At 39.3% G+C, this 20,495-nt stretch overlaps 1 protein-coding gene and 1 non-coding gene across 2 annotated transcripts; one reads left to right on the plus strand and one right to left on the minus strand.

Annotated features, from left to right (window-relative positions):
• Positions 1-1,999: 1,999 nt before the first annotated feature.
• On the minus strand, positions 2,000-2,071 carry TRNAD-GUC (transfer RNA aspartic acid (anticodon GUC)). Its single transcript has one exon. It is a non-coding gene; the product is annotated as a tRNA-Asp (tRNA).
• Positions 2,072-2,269: 198 nt separating this feature from the next.
• Positions 2,270-19,538, plus strand: LTA4H (leukotriene A4 hydrolase). The gene is made up of 19 exons (XM_065657744.1): positions 2,270-2,491; positions 4,037-4,167; positions 6,167-6,287; positions 6,771-6,839; positions 7,509-7,613; positions 9,924-9,976; positions 10,618-10,690; positions 11,002-11,142; positions 11,360-11,383; positions 12,219-12,289; positions 12,397-12,508; positions 14,435-14,579; positions 14,665-14,768; positions 15,085-15,155; positions 15,739-15,793; positions 16,656-16,751; positions 17,277-17,359; positions 18,578-18,682; positions 19,008-19,538. Exons 1-19 carry the CDS (start codon positions 2,336-2,338, stop codon positions 19,126-19,128), a joined length of 1,836 nt encoding a protein of 611 aa, XP_065513816.1. The 5' UTR covers positions 2,270-2,335; the 3' UTR covers positions 19,129-19,538.
• Positions 19,539-20,495: the final 957 nt, after the last annotated feature.

Consider the following 20,495-nt stretch of genomic DNA (forward strand, 5'->3'; position numbering starts at 1 on the left):
TGTGAAAGCTTAATCTGGAAGCAGGAACCCCAACTAAGCAGGTATGGGAGTGCTTACAAGACTCTTTTTTATGCCTGCAAAGCTCTGTCAGCATATTGCTGTTTTGAATTAACTGCTTTTCTAAATCCTTATTGGTTTATGACAGCTGAAATTGCCTGACTGGATGCCAGCACATATGAACTACTAAATGTTTCTTACATCTTATTTTATGGTCCATCTTCTGTTTTGAAATAAACTGCCTACTAAACAAAATCAGTTTCCTTGTGTTTTTGATGACATATATATGTGGATTTTGAGAAAGGGAAGTGGGCATGGGAGGAAATTTAGAAATTGCAAAAGAGAAAAAAGTTGAGTTTATTTTTTCTTCTTTCTGTAATATGTGCAGCAATAGACTTACTGAAACTCCCTCTCCTATCTGGGTTTATCTGGGCTTCTCTGTATGTGGCCCTGGTCCAGTTGGTTTATACAAAGCTCCAGAGTGTCACTGTGGATGATGCTCCATGTCACAACCCCTCTTCTTCATGTGCTTCTCACATTCCCATCTCAGGGTCACATCTGGATGGGACAGCTAGGGCAGTGGGATGCTCTCAGGAGGCCCATGGGCTTTGCCACCAGTGGGTAAGGCCATGCAAAGCACCTCTTGGTCTTGCACTATACCTCAAGCCTTGTGTCCCTCCTGTGCCTGCAGCTCCTGGTGCGCTGCTCCCATGGCTGTGTGCACACAGGCCAAAGATGTGCTGTTTCAGGAACTGATTTCTAAAGGGCACAAAGGTTAGGTTCTGCATTTGGCATTACATGTCTGTGGCTTCCAGCAATGTTTTGTCAAGAGCAATCGCCCTTTGTTGCCAAACTTTGCTGTTAAATTGGATCTTAACTCTTACTACACAGAGATAATTTTTCTTGTGGATGTCCTCACTTGAGCACTTGCTGCTGCATTTGTGTGGTTGATGCAAGGTCACCTGCGGTACAGAATAATTTGCTTTCAATGCCCGGGTCAGGGTGTCAAATTCATCTCACCGAAACTGTCTGAGGGCTCAAAGCCAGGGCTGGAGCACGGTCGTCTATGCCTCCCGCGCTGAACGCCAGGCACGCACAGCCCCTCGCGGCCGGGTGCCTCAGCCTCTTGTCTCGGGTCCTAATTCCGCACGCCTTTTACATGTGATCAGTGGCAGGGATCTTTCCTGACTTGGAGAAAGAGAAATATAGGTGGCCGCAATTACTGCTCAGCATCTGCTGTCCCCCCACAGAAGGGAGGAGATCTCTTTTGGTATCCTTGTGCTAAAATGTTAATCAATAAATAAATAATGCCTTTTGGCAGAAGGATTTAAAAAAAGGGATGGAGGGTGGGTGTGCAGTGCCTAAGAAAGTATTTCCAAGGATACCAAGTGAATGCAAGCAGGGGTGCTGGAGCCTCACAGTTTTTGCAATGCGCTGAACTGGTGCAGCCGGCAGCACCGGCCCGCTGGCTGGACATACCGGCTCAGGCCGGGATCTGGCACAACCTGGCTTCCCAGGCTCTGAAGTTCTTGCTCTGAGGATTAGAATGTGTTGCCACGGGCCAGGAGACTGTCGTCAGCCTCCCACCTTCCCTTATGCACGACATCCATTCGACCTGTCAGTCTTCCCATTGTTTCCACCTCACAGGTTTTGGTGAGCTTGTTTTTTTCCCCATCTTGGTTTAAGAAAACAGGTGAAAGTTTTCAGGCAGCTTAGTTAGCTGCCCTGCTCAGCTGTTTGAGCCGTTTAAATATGAAAATACGTTCCCCACACACCCCTTTCGTTAAGCAGCTGAGCTTGTAAAACGCTGCTGGCCCCCAGCTGCCTCAGGCCCATAGACGGTAGGCAGCCAGGCAACGGCTGTGGCTTTTTCCTGGTTTAAAATCACGGTATTCTTCCAGCGGCTGTCTGGCAGCAGCGTTGATTTCACGAAGAATTGCTTTTTGCCTCTGGGGTGAACACCACAGCGGGGAGAATAAGGAAGGAAGAAAAGCTCGTGTACCTCCCCGTCGGGGAATCGAACCCCGGTCTCCCGCGTGACAGGCGGGGATACTTACCACTATACTAACGAGGAACTGTACGACAAGAAGCTCCCCGCCAGCCACCATATGGTTTCTCCAGGCACACAGCTCGGCCGCGTTTCCCGGCGTGCCCCGCGCACACCCCGCAGTGCACCACGGGGATTGTAGTTCATTGCGCGCTGCCCCGCCCTTCCCGGGGAGGACGGAACTACGCCTCCCAGGGGCCGCCGCACGGACCCCTCTCATCCCGGCGGTGGGCGGGGCGGCCGCGGGGTTACCCGGAGCCGCGCAGCACCGGGGCAGACGGCGCGGGAGCCATGGCGGCGGAGGAAGACCCGTGCTCCTTCGCCTCGCCCTCCCGCTGCCTCACGCGGCACCTCTACCTGCGCTGCCGCGTGGACTTCGGCGCGCAGGCGCTGCGGGGCACGGCGGCCCTCACCGCGCGCGCCGAGCGCGAGCCGCTGCGTTGCCTGGTAACGGCGGGGTGCGGGCGGGACCCCCGCGCGGGGGGCGGCTGGTGAGGGGCGACCCCGGAGCCGCGTCTGAGGGAAGGGGGGGGTGCCGGGGTCTGTGCTTGGGGACGCCCCGTCTCCTCCCGCCTCGGCGTCGCTTCCCCTCAGACGTCTCCCCGCGGTCCTGCCTTCCCTCACACTACAGTGGAGGTGTGGAGCGTCTCCCTTATGAGGAAAGGGTGAGGGAGCTGGGGCTCTTGAGCTTGGAGGAGACTGAGGGGTGACCTCATCAATGTTTATAAATATGTAAAGGGTGAGTGTCACAAGGATGGAGCCAGGCTCTTCTCGCTGACAACCAGTGATAGGACAAGGGGCAGTGGGTACGAACTGGAACACAGGAGGTTCCACTTAAATATGAGAAGAAACTTCTTCACAGTGAGGGTGCCAGAACACTGGACCAGGATGCCCAGGGAGGTTGTGGAGTCTCCTTCTCTGGAGACATTCAAAACCCGCCTGGACGCCTCTCTGTGCAAGCTCATCTGGGTGTTCCTGCTCTGGTGGGGGGATTGGACTAGATGATCTTTTGAGGTCCTTTCCAATCCCTAACATTCTGTGATTCTGTGATACAGCTGCTGTCAGCCGCCACCTTGGCCTCCTCCGCCCTTTGGCCTGCTCTGGCCAGGCTCTCCTGCGGCCCCGGCGTGCCCGTCACCCCCGGCTGACAGCACCTCGCGGCCCCTGGGCAGCCGAGGCTCGTCGTGCTTCGAGCCAGCGCTGTGTGTAAGGGAAGGGCACAAACAGGTGTTCTCCTGTTAAAATGGTGAAGAGCTCATTGCTGAAAAGAATCATAGAATCATTTCAGTTGGAAGAGACCCTCAGGATCATCGAGTCCAACCATAGCAGATGGGAACCATAAAGATGGGAATAAACCAGTGAAAAGCTATGTCTATAGCCTTTCCCCCTGTGTTTATAGTATGCCAGCTACTTTCTTGGCTGGCTATGCAAATAAACGTATACACCTCTTCAGCTTTCCTTTACATGCAAAGAGAAGTTTGAGGTTTGTGGTGTTTTTTTTCAAGCTGGCTCCATCAAATCCTTTTGTGATTGGCACTGATTTTTGAGGAAGAAATACATCCTGTTAATAGTAAAGAGCAGAACTTCCCTCAAGCTGCACATGAGAGTGCTGCCTTGTTTAATTCATCTTCTGTTGTCTGAAAGTCTTGATTCATAGTGGCAAGTTCAAGGATGGAAGCCTTGGCAGGACCTCTTCTGTCATTCTCCTTATTTCACAGTAGCCCTATGGAGACTTTTACCTTTGTAGTTTACTTAGTAAACTCAGGTATCCACTTTCATGGTCAGAAGTTTTTCTTCCTCTTCCCACTCCAGTTTTTTAAGTTCAGTGTTGCTCTCTTAAAATGGTTCCCGCTACTCAACATAGTTACTCAATTTTTCTGGTTTTTCTTAGTAAATACTTTTTCCTTCAGAGAGACTTGTGTTTAAGGTTCGATGAGTGCTACATTAATTGTTACAATATTTAGCAAGTATGTAATATATTCTTCATTATAGGTCTTGGATACAAAAGACCTACAGGTATTTAAAGTGACCGTAAATGGACAGGATGCAAAATTTGTTTTTGGAGAAAAGCACAGTTTCAAGGGGACCCCCCTGGAAATCACGCTGCCTTTTGAACTAAGAAGGTATACACTTCTGCCTGTTCCTTTTGGTGTTTCCAAAATGCACTGTGTAAGCTGTTTGTCTGCCTGCAAGGTTGTTGTGTAAAGCTTGCAAAGGGAATTGTAAATTAGGGTGTTGCATTTGTTTCCTATGTGGGCTAGTAGATGAATTTAATATTTGGCTTTCATTAGGCAGCCAAAACTTTGGGAGTATTTTTATCAGTCTCCAAGTCATATGTCATGTATGAAACTACTTGCTAAAGTAAGTAGTGAAATGTGTAATGTATCACAATTTTCCCAGTGCTGCTTATCAGTAATATTCTTTTTGCTTCAACAACCTGAATTTTGTCATGTTCAGAATTGCTGCAGTATGGCACATATGAAGTTGAAGACCCTGTTTTCCTTTTTCTATAAAACTGCAGGTTACCACTGTGGTTAGATAGTGTAGTCGATACAATAAAACTTATTATTTGAAAACGTGTTTCTAAGTCCAAGTCCCTAAAAACTGGAACTTGAGTTTTGGCAACATGATGAGAAATGAATTTAAACATAATCTACCTCTTAAGTTACATGGAATAAAAAGATGTTGCCAAGTTGTGATACCTTTTTTTGGCAGTTTGCTTTGTATGTTGTAACTCCATGGTATCGCACACGCCAAAGCTGAAAGCTGTAGTTGTATACGGAGATTCCCTTGTTTGAATAAAGTTGTATACTAAGTTGCTTTTTACTGTTTTGTTTTCAAAACTGGTTGCTACGTTTACAAATTCATGTCTGGTTTGTAATTTTTTTGTTGTTGTTCTCTGAGTTAGTGCAGTTTAGAAACACACAATGTGGAAGAGAAAGGAATGTCGTACAACAGCTGTCCCTTCTGCAGAAACACTTATGATCTGATATGAAACTGAACAAAAGAAATGCTCAAACAGACCACAGCAGAAACATAGGCCTGTTTGTTTTGTTTGACTTTCAGCTTTTTTTTAATTGCTAGATTTCCTTGTAAGAAAAAAAAGCGACAAAGAGGGAGTTATGAGCTGTGATCATAAGAGTTTATAATGTTGTGTGAGATACAGTCCCCCATGTAAATCCTAATAAAACAGTGATAGGAAAGGGTAGGAGTTATAACTGAGAGTTGGACTGTTCAGTAAGCAATGCGCCTTATGGCGATACAAATTATTTTCTCTTTTCTTGTTGAATATGTACTTTGGAATACTGGTTGTAAACCAGATATGTATACCTGGTCACCTTATCTAGGGGCCAACTCCTCTGATCAACTGAAGTTTGTTCAGATTTATGGTTGGATTGTTAATTCCAGAGAGTTGCATGTATAAGCTGGAATGTTCTGATAACAGAAGCGAGTGCTTCTATGTGCTTTTTGTGCCAGTGATGGTTTTGATACGTTTTTGAGCTGTTAGTTTTTCCTTTCCACCAGTTGTAAAACCCTGAATGAAATTTGAACATTTTTAGTTTTTCTTGTTAACCTACTGTTAATAGGGTTTTCCAGTAATTGCTATTTTCAGTATTTTTTTTTTTCTATTTAAGGATCATACTTACAGAACATAACATCAACTGAAAATTTCCATTTTTTTTTATTTACGGAGTACAGAAATCCTATATTATTAAGGCACGTATGATCTTCTATAGGCTTTATTCACTTTTGCGTATTGCGGTGGATCTTTTTATATTTAATGAATACCATGTTAGATAGTTGTGACAAAACTATATGTTTGTGACTGGTCCATTAGTTTAAAGAACAAGTTCATGTTCTCCATGAAGAGAGAAGAGGAAAAGTTTCTGGTTAGTAAAAACAGTAATAGAAGTGTCTTGGGATGTTAAAATTGAAATAAACCAGCTGGTTTTTACTATCATAATTGAAAAGGAAAAATTGATTTTAATATGCTACTTGTTCTTATTTTTAGTGCTTTTGAGACAATGCTGCAGACCTATTTTCTGGAAATCTTTATGGATGAATTTTGGTAGCAATCGGGAGTTGTGTCAAAACAGTCCGACTTTATTCTCTCTTACACAGGGGACAAGAAGCAATTATTGAAATCTCCTTCGAAAGCTCTCCAAAGTCTTCAGCTCTCCAATGGTTTACTCCAGAGCAAACTTCTGGAAAGAAACACCCATATCTCTTCAGCCAGTGTCAGGTTGAGTGGACTATTTTTTTTTTTTTTTAAACTTGTTGTTTACATATCATAATAATTCCCTCTGGTTTCCGAAGAGCTGGAGAAGGAGGCAGGTAGGGGAAAATACAGTAACCCAGAACTTCTAATTGTGTGTGTCAAAGGTCCTAAATGGAAACAATAAATCAGGATATTGCTGAGATTTTTTGATATGTTTGCAATTTAATAATTCCAGAATGGCTTTACCCTCTCCAGTATTCTTGTCGAAGAACATGCAGTCCTTTGCAATCAATATACATGGCTAATGATCTGCCTTACCTGCCATTATTTCGTTTAGAGAAGCCTTAACTATGAAAACTGCTGTAAGTGATAGATGTATTGGTTTGTAGATAATGAATTCTCTGGAGGAGCTGTATAGATATCCAATGTAATATATTGGTTTGATTTATTTCTAGTCCTTTGCATTAGAAGGATTGTTTTGTTTTATCTTTTTTATTTCCTCTCCAGGCTACCCACTGCAGAGCCATCTTTCCATGCCAAGATACACCTGCTGTGAAACTAACCTACTATGCAGAGGTAGATGAACCTAAGTCACCTGTGTCTAAATAAAAACAACTACTACAATGGGTGAAATTTTATTTTTACGTAGCTGCTTGCATGTGGCCTAAAATAGAGTATATTGACTTTTAGCTTAATGTGCCAAAAGTGGCACTTCTCTGGCTTTGCCATTTTCTTTTATATATCTATAATCTCTTTTTTTCATTCAGGTATATCTTTATTTCCAAAAGATTAAAAAAAAGTGCTGTAGTAGAAAGAAATACATTCTTAAATCAGGAAAATCTGACAGTAAAAGAACAAAGAGTGTTGTAAAGTAAAAATACTTGAAATTACTCTAATCTATGCCTAAAGTAATATATTCTGGTGCATAGCTGGGGGATCTTTGCAGTCCTGGCATAAATAGTCGGATTGTTTTAAGGAAGCAAAAAGCAAGTTGTGCAATGTGACATTAGAACTCGGTACTCTAACAGAAGTTTAAAAGTTTTGCTTTCTTCAGAAGTAGTCTTTCTGGTTGGTTAATTATTGCCAGCCTTTAAGACAAAATTTTCTATATGCCTTGTATTCTACTTGAGGGGGAGAACTTAACAACAGAACAAATCTGGGCTACTCTTTTTGCTGTTGCGGCTTCTAGTATGTTGTATAATCCTGTGTGCCACTGGAGTTCCTCATAGTCGGGTAACCTTTCAGATATCCGTTCCTAAAGAGTTGGTGGCTCTTATGAGTGCAAATCGTGATGGAGAGATGCCTGACCCAGAGGACAGCAGTCGGAAGATATATCTTTTCAGTCAGAATGTAAGTGCTCCAAGCTAGTAAACAGGTGCCTAAGGTCTTATTCCCACTGCCTGCAGTTCACAAGCACTTCAGATACGGTTTTGATACCACCAATAAATCACATGACTTACAGTATGTCTTTGCCACTATAGACATACAAGGTGTTCCAAATCTCCACTTCTGAAAAGTCAACCAGTTGGTGCTGGTGATGTTTACTTGTCATTTTGGCATTGCCAGAAAAGCCAAGTTTGAGTTTTGAAAATGTTTAGTATACTCAAAGCTAGTACTGTCAAAACCTTTCGTGTCTGCACTGATTCTTGGGAAATAATGTGTGGACTTGAATAACATGGGAGTGAATTTTGAAAAACAGATCCTGCAAATTTTAAGCTTACCAAGATTTTAGCAGTGAAGCTGAAAATTTGAACTGATTTTAACTTGAAGTTAAGCAAATTCAGACAATAGAGGTTAAAAGTTACTGTCTCAGGATGAAGTTTTATTAAGTGGTTCAGCTAGTTTAATGATTCCACTGTTCCTAAAGTGACAGTCTCAATTTACTGTCCTGGCTTTTTTGTTCTCGCAGCTTTTTGGGTTACAGTTCTGATGTTTATAGGATCTCTTGGTGACGCTAGTTCATTTTGCTGAACAAGCAGATAAAAATTAACATAAGTTTAAAAAAGAAATTTGTTTTAGCAAGCTGATCTGGGCTGCTGAGGGTCTGAATAAATGCAAGGAGGAACGGAATTGTGTAACTATGGGAGAGAAGAGGGGAACTTACTCTGAACTGCAGCAGCTGTTGGGTTGATTTGGCTGCTGCATGAAACCTGAGAGGGGTGGGAGGGGAGAGAAAAAAAAATTGTCACCTTATGTGTGAGTTCTTCAATATGTGGTGTTCTGCCTTCTCTGGAGAGCCAGAACATTTGCCACTCTCAGTCTAGTGTGTAAGCCTTCTATGTGGTATGTTATCCAGAGCTGTATGTTATCTGGAAATACATTGTTGATAAGTTGGGTGAACCTGTACAAGGAATAACATTTAATCTAATCAAAATTATACTACACTTTCTCATATAGAAAACCATTAGATTAATTTGTTGGAAAAGGCATGTGTTTCATTAAACAAAAAAAGTCAAATGTGTTAAGCACAAAATACATAAACGAAAAAAGACAAATGCATTAAAAAAGACGTACGCATCGTCCAACAGACAAAACCATGAGACTGACTTGCTAGAGAAGGCATGTGCTTCATTAGATGAAAGAAATAAATGCAACAAACTCTCGGGTATGTATGTGTGCAGAGCTTACCTAAAACTACTTTTTTTTTTTTTTTTGGTCCTGCATGGCCAGGCTGGTAAGAAGTGCAGTGGAGAGCAGCTTCTGTAAAAATGAATTTATAACCCAGCAAGCATTGGGATTTGAATTAATTTCAAAACTTCAGATTAGCAAATTGGGCATTAAAATGTAGAGAGATACTGACAAACTTTTAATAACCTGTCTATAACACAAGTCAATGGATGTAAATCTTTTCAATTATGTATTCTGTGGATTAATATGTAAAATTAAAACACATATGATGTGTATTTTAATGAGTGCTGTTGAAATGGTTTGGGGATGATAAATGGTGGAATAACATTTTTTGAGATGTTGTCTTGGAGTAGTTATGATTTAAAGTCATACTAATTTAACATTGTTTAGTCAGATAAAATGGAACTCTTACAGGGACGGCTGTATTATCCCCTTCTGTTTTCAGAGCACTGGGAGAAAGCATTTCTATATAAAGATACTTTGGATTTTTTTTTTAATTAAAGTAACAAATATTTAGAATTTATTTTCATTCCAATCATGGAAACCAAATTTATATGTTTTGATTTTTGCTGAATTTTTTGTATCCCTAAATATTCTTGTTTACTTAAATTCATTAAAGCTCTTCTTTCTGTGTGATACAACTGCCCATTATCTGAGCATCATTTCTTAAATTTTCCTTCCATAGTATTTAATGGAACTAGAATGAATATGGAAAACTGTCTGTCTTTTGAACAGTAACCAAACCAGTGGCATTTTTTTATGCTTTTATATGTGCAGATTTTTTCAAACAGAGACGATGCTTACAATTTTGTGGCCTTTGCATGAAACATCTATGAAACAAATACTTCTTGTAGATACAGGAATGTCTTTTGGGGAGAAAAAACAATGCCTTTGTTATAACATAGGGCAGGAAACTGGAGGAAATGTGCACGCTTCTTTATTTATATACCTTTATTTTCCTTTGAGTGAATCAGTTGTGTTGATATCTCGCATTACAAATAAGATTCCTTTTTTTCTCATATTCTCCATTAGGTTCCCATACCTTGCTATTTGTTTGCTTTAGTGGTTGGAGCTTTAGAAAACAGGTGAGTGAATCTGCACAAACAATAATAATAATAATAAATCTTCAGAGTTATCTCTTATTTTTTTGTTTCTTGGTATTGTTTCTAGTTTTAAAAGGTCTTAGGGGTTCAATAAATCTGTTTATTTGCATCAAACTGTAGGTATCTTGATTCATACTTGCATCATTTTTTTCTATAGAATATATTTTGCCATAAGTTAAAGAAACACCATGAAGAATTTGGAATTTATTTGAACCACTTAAGGGTTTTTTCTAGCTCAGGGGACAGTATCTTTTTTCTCCAGTAACAGATAAGCTTTGTCATGTACAAAAGGTAGAAAATGATAGCTTCAGCCTCGTTGTTCATCTGCACAAGGATGTGTTAATCTAACCCATAATAATGCTTTTATGTTAGAGCTTTACAGCATTCTAAAATCTGTAGATGTGCTTCCTATTTGTTTGTTCTGAACAGTGGACATGTGTGGTTTGTTCTTTCTAAAGTTTTACTTTAGCAGTGGGGAGTGAAAAGAGAGGAAGAGTCTCTAATGAGTTTCTTCAGCAACATGGGTTACTCACGAGCACAGTTAAACGTATGCTCTCCGAATTAGTTTCCCATAGACTTATTTCCAGTTCATAGAGTCTTAGTGGCATTTTCACTTTCAACAGAAAGATTGGCCCAAGGACACTGGTGTGGGCTGAAAAGGAGCTAGTGGATAAATCGGCCTATGAATTTGCTGAGGTGGGTAACTGACAAAAAATGTTTTGTAAACTGACTTTTTCACATAGTATTGGAAAAGGAACAGACTATAGTTCAGTGTTTTGTTTATCTATAGCCCTCCTTTCCCTACTTCAACCCCCCCCAAAAAAGCTGTTCTTCTATCACAACACAAAACTACCACTGAACGTTAATATTGATACAGTCTTATACTCATTTTGCATGGGGGACATCCCAAGGTGAAAGAGAAGGAAGTGTGGGATTAATAGCTTATAACTTGTTCAGTTTCTTTAGTCAGAAGTCATGTTAGAAACTAATATGAATTCTTGTTCCAGGCTGAAGCTATGCTGAAAGTAGCAGAAGATTTAGCAGGACCTTATGTATGGGGACAGTATGATTTGTTAGTCTTGCCACCTTCTTTTCCTTATGGTGGTATGGAGAATCCTTGTCTTACTTTTGTAACTCCAACACTTTTGGTAAGTAACACTGATAAAATTCACCTTTTCCTTAGGGCTTCCTAATCCATCAAGTGAAGGATATCAATCTCCAAATTGGATTAATCCTCCCCCTAGAAAGAACTCTAAATGTTCTTGCCTCCTTGGGACTTGCAAATCATACATGAAACTGCATTAAGTGGTATATTTTGAGGTTTGCTTAAACTGACAACTGCCTTGTCTTTTTTTTTTTTTTCAGGCAGGCGATCGATCTCTATCAAATGTAAGTGCAAAATAGCTTCATGTCCTCAAGTAGGACACAATTTGAAGTTGTATCTTACATTGCTTTGTAATAGATACCTGAAAACTTGGTCTCATGTTCATTGGGGGAATTAAAAGTTAAGGCAGTAACTCAAGAAGTCTTAAAAAGTGAGTTTTAGTTCTGAGTAAACGCTAGAAAACTGGAGACATAGCTATACCTGTCTATGCACTAGAACTCACATTGTGTAGTTTTCTTTTAAAGTGAAAATCATCAGTATTGAGTAAATTCTATTTTTTCTGGAAAGCTGAGTACCGTGAATGTTATTTTTTTCTCATATGTCTTTCTGCTAGACTGATTAAAAAAATTCCGTATCACAAGAATACTGAAATACTTGACACTGATACTTTTTAATCTATCTTGAATCATTATTCTTCTAGAGGTGACTGTTTTTCTTCATACTTAATATTTTAGAACATCCCAGCACTGCAGAAGTTGCTTAGTGAGAAAGCAGTACTAGTCCGTTACTTGACATGGATCCAGTCTTCTGAAATGTGATTTCATAAAAAAGTACCTACACTGTGCTACCAGAGGAACTATTTTTGTTGATCAGTGTGGCTCTATGACTTGAAGGCTGGACATTCAAAATTATTTCTGGAAAAGATTCGGTAGAATAGTGTTAGTCCTCTAAATAAAATTTATATGGATAAGTTAACAGAGCTATTAATGCTAACTGGCTTTGGGAATGTAGTGTAGTAAATGAGATCTCCTTAGGATTTTTTTCTTTCTGTTGGGATTTTGATGTTCTTTTTCCAGAGAAGTGTAAATGGTAGATCCGTCATTGTTTTCTGTGTTTTAGGTTATTGCTCATGAAATCTCTCACAGCTGGACAGGAAACTTGGTGACAAACAAAACATGGGAGCATTTTTGGTAGGTGCAATGTTCAATGCAGTACATATCCTATTTTAAAATTAATCTGTGAAGACTAATTTTGTTATGCCATCCTACCAGTGCTGATTTTATCAATGTATTTCCAGGCTGAATGAGGGACATACTGTATACCTGGAACGCAGGATTGGTGGTCGGTTGTTTGGTGAGCAGTTCAGGCACTTCCAGGCCCTAGGAGGTTGGAGGGAACTGCAGAATACGGTAAATATTTTTAAAGTTACGATAACTTTGTTTAAGCATATATCTAAATAAAATAAAACTCATTTCATGTGTTTCCCACAAATAAGACTTCATAGAATCATTTCGGTTGGAAGAGACCCTCATGATCATCGAGTCCAACCATAACCTAACTCTAGCACTAAACCATGTCCCTAAGAACCTCATCTACGCGTCTTTTGAACACATCCAGGGATGGTGACTCCACCACTTCCCTGGGCAGCCTGTTCCAATGCCTGACAACCCTTTCTGTGAAGAAGTTTTTCCTAATATCCAATCTAAACCTCCCCTGGCACAACTTGAGGCTATTTCCTCTCATCCTATTACTTGCTACTTGGGAGAAGAGATCAACACCCTCCATGCTACAACCTCCTTTCAGGTAGTTGCAGAGAGTGATCAGGTCTCCCCTCAGCCTCCTTTTCTCCAGGCTAAAAAGCCCCAGTTCCCTCAGCTGCTCCTCATCAGACTTGTGCTCCAGGTACCTCACCAGCTTTGTCACCCTTCTCTGAACTCTCTCTAGTATTTCCATGTCCTTCTTCTGATGAGTGGCCCAAAACTGAACACAGTATTCAAGGTGGGGCCTCACCAGTGCTGAGTACAGGGGGATGATCACTTCTCTAGTCCTGCTGCCCACACTATTCCTGATACAAGCCAGGATGCTGTTGGCCATTTTGGCCACCTGGGCACACTGCTGGCTCATGTTCATCCGGCTGTCAATCAACACCCCCAGCTCCCTCTCTGCCAGGCAGTTTCCAGCCACTCTTCCCCGAGCCTGTAGTGCTGCCTGGAGTTGTTGTGACGCAAGTGCAGGACCTGGCACTTGGCCTTGTTGAACCTCATACAATTGGCCTCAGCCCAACGATCCAGCTGGTCCAGATCCCTCCATATGGCCATCCTACCCTCCAGCAGATCAACACTCCCACCCAATTTGGTGTCATCTGTAAACTTACTGAGGGCACACTCAATCCCGCCATCCAGACCATTGATAAAGACATTAAACAGAACTGGCCCCAATACCGAGCCCTGGCAACCAGCACTCGTGACTGGCCACCAACTGGATTTGTCTAGTTAGCTTTCGTAACACCTTCTTATTAGAGGATGGACAAGGTGTATGATCTCTTTCTAAGTTAATAGCTTAATGTGCTCTGAGATAAAAGCTTTTTGAACTGTTCTAAGCTATTCTGTAAGGATGAACATCTCTACAGACTCCCAGTTGTTCTGGGTATGGCTAAATGGCAATATTACCTGTTAGCGTCCTGGTAAGCAGTTGAAAGCTTGTCAAAATTATCTGCAAGCATGACCATTAGAATTTCCAATGCCTCATGCAAGTAACTGATTTTTTTTCCTGTGTACTATGTGATAATTGAGCATATTCCTAATCTGTTTGCTGTCTAGGAGGGTTGTTTAGTTTTGTGTTTAGACAACATAGTTAAACTGTAGTTTTTCAGATTTCCAGCCTGTGATATTTCCAGCCCTCATTCAGTTTGGTGGTGCAGCTTACCTGATTTACTATGAATATTTCCTCATTGCATTTTATGCTTTGTGCCACCCATTTATATCAAGTAGTTTAGTTTGTTAATAAAGGGATAAATATAGTTTATCAGGTACTTGTCATTGTGACAGACATGACAGTAATTAACTGCTTTGAGACAGCTGGAGCACTGGGTGATTGATTTTAACATCTTTCTGTGTGATATGTGCTCAGACACTGATAAAACAAAATGAGAAAAAAGTTTAGTAAACTATATTTTGTGCAGATTCAGAACTTCCAGAATAAGAATGAGAAATAATGCTTTGAAATGAGGCCATCTTAGTTTTGGATGGATTATACCTTAATAAATAGGATTAGTAGTGATTTCCAAGAGTGCTAGTTTTCCTAGATGAATATATTTTCTTGTGTCTTTGTCACAGATAAATACTCTTGGAGATAAAAATCCTGTAACTAACCTCACCCCTAATCTGGATGGAGTAGATCCTGATGCTGCCTATTCATCTGTTCCATACGAGAAAGGCTTTGCTTTGCTTTTTCACCTTGAACAACTTCTTGGAGGACCAGGTAAGTAAGTGTTAGTCAGACTTCATATATCCTTGTTTCCCATTTTAATTTCAAACACTGAAACAATTTGGTTTTTAACTGTTAGATGTCTTCACTGGCTTCTTGAAGGCTTACATTCAGCAGTTTGCTTATAAGAGCATAATAACCGAGGACTGGAAGAAGTTCTTGTACTCCTACTTCAAGGACAAGGTTGGGTAGTATTTAAAACTAATTGCTTGAAACCTTTTAGTTGTGTGAAACTATGGCATCGCTAAGGAACTAGTTCTTTATCTTTCTTTTCTTTATCTCAAGATCTTAATATGATGTAGTCTGATATCTTATGAAGATGGGTTTGCATTATGATGCTTTTTTTTTTCCTAGTAGGGAATATTTTGTTTTGAAGTAATTGGTTATTTGGAGAGAAGTTTAAAAAAAAAAAAAGAAGAATTGAAACTAGTTTTCATAGGATATGCTATTCTCTAAAAATAACATTTAAAATTGAATAAGAATTTGTGTTGCTTTGTAGGTAGATGTTCTTGATAAAGTTGATTGGAATGCCTGGTTTCATGCTCCAGGAATGCCACCAGTGAAGCCTACGTAAGCTGTGTTCTTTCATAGTTCATCTTTTCCTTTTCCAGATTGCACACGATTTTCCAAACCATTGTGAAGCAGTTTGTAAACACGGTGAAAGTCTTCCCACAAAAGTTTTATTAGAAAATGTCTTAGTACTGTGTAGAAATTGATGTATGTGCATATAGGATAAAAAAATGACACTGTTAATATTTTCAATTTTTTATTCTGGTAGAAATTCATTTTGCTTTGAAAGTTGCCAGGAAAGATTATTTTTTCTGACAGTTTGCTACAAAAATATTCTCTTCCCAGCTATAAGCTATAATATATGTATGAGCATATATGCTCAGAAGTATTGATCATTTTAGGAATGTCTGGGATCAAGAGGTAGTGTCACCTATGCACAAGAATACTGAAATACTTGACACTGATACTTTTTGTATATTTCATTGTAATAGATCTTTTATAAATTGTGTTGCAATCTTGAGTTGAAGCCTACAACAAACAACTGTGGAGCCATCTGAAAATAATTTTTAAGCATTCTTGTAAAAGTATTACAGGAGCTTTTTGTGTTTCCAAAGTGTGATCCTTCGTTTTTAATATTTTACAGGTATGATATGACACTGTCAAATGCTTGTGTTGCCTTGACCCAAAGATGGATCCAAGTGAGTGGTTAAAGAATACTGAGGTGTCTGTATCTTGAAAAGCTAGTTTTCTTTATACAAAGTGAACCATTCTCTTCTGAAATGTATAATTTCCCGGGACAGGATCTGTTTCTGGTGGAATATGGCTGCCAGGGGTTTTGCATTTCATAGAGTAGCCTTCCATCGTAGAGTCTGTGGATTCACTATGACTTCTGTACACGAAGTGCTGTGCGTACTTCAGCAAGGCACACACATAGAGCCAGAGTTTTATTATATGGATGTAGTAACCAAACTAAGAATATTCTTATATTCTTTATGAAACCATGATATTATGGCTTGATTTAAAAATGAATGCCAGGGTATCTCTACCGATTATATTGTATTAGCAGTCATTCCCCTACATTATATTGGAGCCTAGTATGCATTTCTCATCAAAAACCAAAATACATAAATCATAATAAGTAGCTAATACCGTACAATTCTCTCATAATTTTAGCCGTAAAACTCATACAACTACTAGAGAGTTCGTCATACCTTCCTTTTGTTGGCTCTGTGGCTTTTCACTGTACTTGTATGTTATCTTCAACGTTCTTCTTCTCAGTGTTACTTTTTATATGCAAAGTATTTGATTTTTCACTTAACAGAATGACAGTGGAGATAGAAGGATCAGTGGAGATAAAACAAGTGAAAATTGAAGAATACCAAATGTCAGACAGTAGCTTAAGTCCCTCCCTTCCCATTCTTGTAACATCCTGCACAAATACAAATCAGTACCTTTTTATGTGGAATGGCTCAATAGTAAATGCAGATATCCAAACAAAAAATTACACCTGATTGTGCTTTGAAATACCTATTAAAAACTTAAGTAACCATTCTCTTTTAGGCAAAAGAGTGTGACTTGGGCTCATTCAGCTCAGCAGACCTGAAGGAAATGTCATCTCATCAGTTGATTGAATTCCTGGCACAGTTACTTCTGGAGGTGAGTTCACGTTTATGGAAACATGATTCAGATATCAGAAAAACAGACACAGAAGCCCAAGTGTACTTTGGAATTAAATTGTCCATTTTCTTTTAAGTTTTGCTAAAATGAGCTGCTGTCACCATACATAGTTATGAAAACCTTCAGCTGTGCCTCCCTGATAATGTCTGGCTCTTCAGCTAATAAGCAACATGTAGAGTATTGTGGATTGAAAGGTAAAAACCAAAATCATAAGGTGCTTGAGTTTGTCTGTATTTGATGTAATAGCAAATAAGCTATAAATAAAATAAAAATACTTCCAGTTTTGAGTGTTTTGGTAGTACTGGATGTAGGAATTTGCTGACATTTATTCCTCGTGCCTTCCCTAAAACTATGAGAAGGTGAAAGGAGTAAATACAAGTATTTGTCATGATAAGCTTTTAATTCCTTTGTAGTGTCAATCTTGAACAAACCTGTTTATTTTTGAGGTATGTGGATGGAAGTGTTGCCTCTGGCTTATTCTGACTATGCAATTTCCTTTTTCAGGCCCCTCTTCCAGTGTCACATGTCAAACGAATGCAGGAAGTATATGACTTCAATGCTATAAACAATTCTGAAATAAGATTCAGGTTTGTTCTAGTAGGGGCATTTTTCTAATCTTAAATGCTTTCATAAAACAAGTTGTCCTGCTTCATAAGTGGCCTGAGACAGACTGTTGTACAGAACTGGTGCAGGTGTTTGGGGGAGTGTTGTTGTTGGGGATTGTTGTGAAAGTGCCTGCGCAATTATGCTTACCAGAGTGGTTATTCTGTTACTTATAAATCGGTTTTGTTTTCATCTGTCATGCTAGCAAAGGAACCTGATGACCTGATAACTTATTTTGGGGGGTGGTATTGGATAACGCAAAAGCGAGCATCTCTGTGACTCAAACATGCTTGCAAAATATTTTAAAAAATTTAGCCAGCGACAGGTCTCCTGAACTTACCTAATCAGTTCTGCTGATGTGCCAGTGTTTTTTCAACACAATTTGGAACTTTTTGTCATATTTCAATGCTTAATATCACAAAGCTTTTGTCTCCTCAAAAAGAAGTAAGTATCAAAGGAAGTTTCTAAACAAGTAGGAAATGCTTCTAGCTAAATGGCGTGGTTCTTGTGCCATCCTGGTTTCTTCTATTTTATATTTGCACATTGTGTTTACATGTTGCCTGTTAAAAAAAGGTATTGTTGAGGACGTAAGTAATCTTTGCAAATATCTTGGAAGTATTGCATGTTTCGCTGATGTTATATACTTAGATACATTTGCAATAGTGACAGTTATTCTGCCATAACTAACTTAGAGTTCCTTGTTTCTTATTAACAAAGCTAAGTATTTTAAACATACAACATAGTTTCTACTTCTTGTAACAAGGTCAATTTCTTCTTATTTTTAAAACAAAACAAGCACATTCCAGTTGCTGTTAATATTTTGTTTGGATTTTTTGTTGTGGTTTTATTTTTTAATCACTTGGTCAAATGTGACAAGTGCTGTATCATTCAGCTCTAATTCTGAGTGGTGCAATGGGACACTACTATAATATAAAAAAAAAAACTTAGCTACAGAAAATAATCAGACCATTTTGGAGAAAATTTGAAGCATTTTTTTCCTATTTTATAGAAAAGTCCACTTTTGTAATGTGCTAGTCAGACACTAAATACTTTATCTTGAATTTAGCTAGAAACCCATTCTCATGATGACACAGCACTGCTCAAGGTATTTATGGGAACAGAATCATAACTAACCACTGCAATTGAAAATAAAAGTGTAAATTTTCTTTTTTTCTTTTCTTTTTTTTTTTTTTCTTTTTCAGATGGCTGCGCCTCTGCATCAGGTCCAAGTGGGAAGAAGCTATTCCTCTGGCTCTAAAAATGGCAACAGATCAGGGCAGGATGAAGTTTACTCGACCCTTGTTCAGGTAAAAGTAATCTCGAAACTGTAGGAGCTCAGGCTGTTGGCATTGTTAGTATAGTGGAATGTATACTTGCCATTCTACATAAATTATGCTTTAAAGTGATATAATACAGAATTTTCTCTATACTGTGAAAAAGCTTATCTTCAGAGTCGCTCTCCACTTGCTGACATTTTTTAATAATCTCCCAGTGTGCACCTTAATGTGAGGCTTTCAAGGGAAAAGTAAAACTTTGAGAAAATCCCCATTGTGCTGTTTTCATAGAGTTTTGTAATGGTGAGATTTTTTTTTTCTTTTTTTTTTTTGTTTTCCCCCCCTCTTTCTTTTCCAGGGACCTTTACAATTTTGACAAGTCTCGAGATCTGGCTGTCAAGACATTTCTGGAGCATAGAGCCTCAATGCACCCAGTTACTTCAATGCTTGTGGGCAAAGACTTGAAACAAGATCAGTGACAAATTTATGGATTTTTTTGGAATTTTCTTCTTGCTGAAAGAAAAGACTGATTCCACAAACTGCCAATATGCGCGCTTGATTATGCCGTTAAATGCTCTGCTGCTTTGGTACTAATTAAGCTTAAAATGAACTTTCCAAATCAGGTTCAGTACTTTCTATTTTGCACTTCCAAGTAAAACAGCAAAATTGCTAAATCTCTGGAGTTGTCAGAATGGTTTTGTTACAAGCAATTTTTAGAACACACAAAAAAGCTGTTCTGAGATGTAATAATTTGTCAGTCACGGAATTCAAAAACATGGAAAATTAATTGGTGGATGCTATGGCTCTTTGTGCACAGCTTTCTTTTTCTAGCAACACAGTTGAAACTTCAAGTATCTGAAGACTAAAAAATAAATCTTTTCGTTGTCTACTTGTCTGACTGTTGATCTGTACGAAAAGTTTTGAAATAATAGTTTTGGTTTATTTGCTCTTCTTCGTGGTGGGAGAAATTTCGCTGATGGGTTCAGAAGGACTACGAAGACCTAAGTGCATCCCAACATTATAGTGTTAGAGCAGAATTTCCCTCTAGCCCTGTTTGTCATGGCTTTGTTCTGTTACTCAATTATTTGCGTTAATCACAACATGATGGTTTTTAGTTATTCCTATTGGATCCTATGCTGTGCACTAATAGTTGTCTGTCGTCTGAAGTACTTCTGTATTTTCTTTTTTTAGCAAACCTGGGATTTTTACCGAATTTCAGATTTAATATCTTGCTATGCTTTTAGTAACCTGAATTATTTCAACCCAATACGTATTTTCAAAGCTTCTAATTATTGCGGGAGTACTAAAGCCCAAGTCTTTCCTTCCCCCATTTGAATTTTTTAATATTTGCATTTTTTTTTTTATAATAACCAATTCTGGGCGCTACCACTCAGGCTAATGTAACAACTTCGAAATAAAGTGTGTTTCCTTTAATTGCTGCAGCATTTCAGGTCGATGGTTTAGGTGACACTTGTGAATACTGCCATCCACAGGTGGTTTTTTGAAGTGAGTTTGAGAAGAACTGCATAAATTAAATCTTTTGAGGTAGAGGTAACCCCCTATCAAGGAGTAACAAAAAAAAGTGTGCTATTTTAGAGGAGGAAGATGCCAAATCTAGGTCATGACAAAAGGTTTGGATTTAGTAATAGCGCACAGAGTGGGAGTGGAGAGTCAGTCAATTTATTTCTGATCCGAATGTTGATCAGTACAAGCTTTCAAATAGATGAAGTTATGTGCTTTACCAAGAGATTCATCTTTGCCTGCTGGCAGCTCTAATATAAACTAAAGCATGAACATACCTTGTTGGATTTTATTGATTCAAGGCATCCTGAGCTCTTCCATGCAA

This window comes from Caloenas nicobarica, chromosome 1, assembly GCF_036013445.1.
Source record: "Caloenas nicobarica isolate bCalNic1 chromosome 1, bCalNic1.hap1, whole genome shotgun sequence".
Classification (NCBI taxonomy): domain Eukaryota; kingdom Metazoa; phylum Chordata; class Aves; order Columbiformes; family Columbidae; genus Caloenas; species Caloenas nicobarica.

Coding starts and splice junctions, on each gene's coding strand:
- LTA4H (XM_065657744.1), top strand. CDS start 2,336: ATGGCGGCGGAGGAAGACCCGTGCTCCTTCGCCTCGCCCTCCCGCTGC. Junction 11,384..12,218: donor GCGATCGATCTCTATCAAAT/GTAAGTGCAAAA, acceptor TCTGTGTTTTAG/GTTATTGCTCATGAAATCTC. Junction 12,509..14,434: donor GGAGGGAACTGCAGAATACG/GTAAATATTTTT, acceptor TCTTTGTCACAG/ATAAATACTCTTGGAGATAA.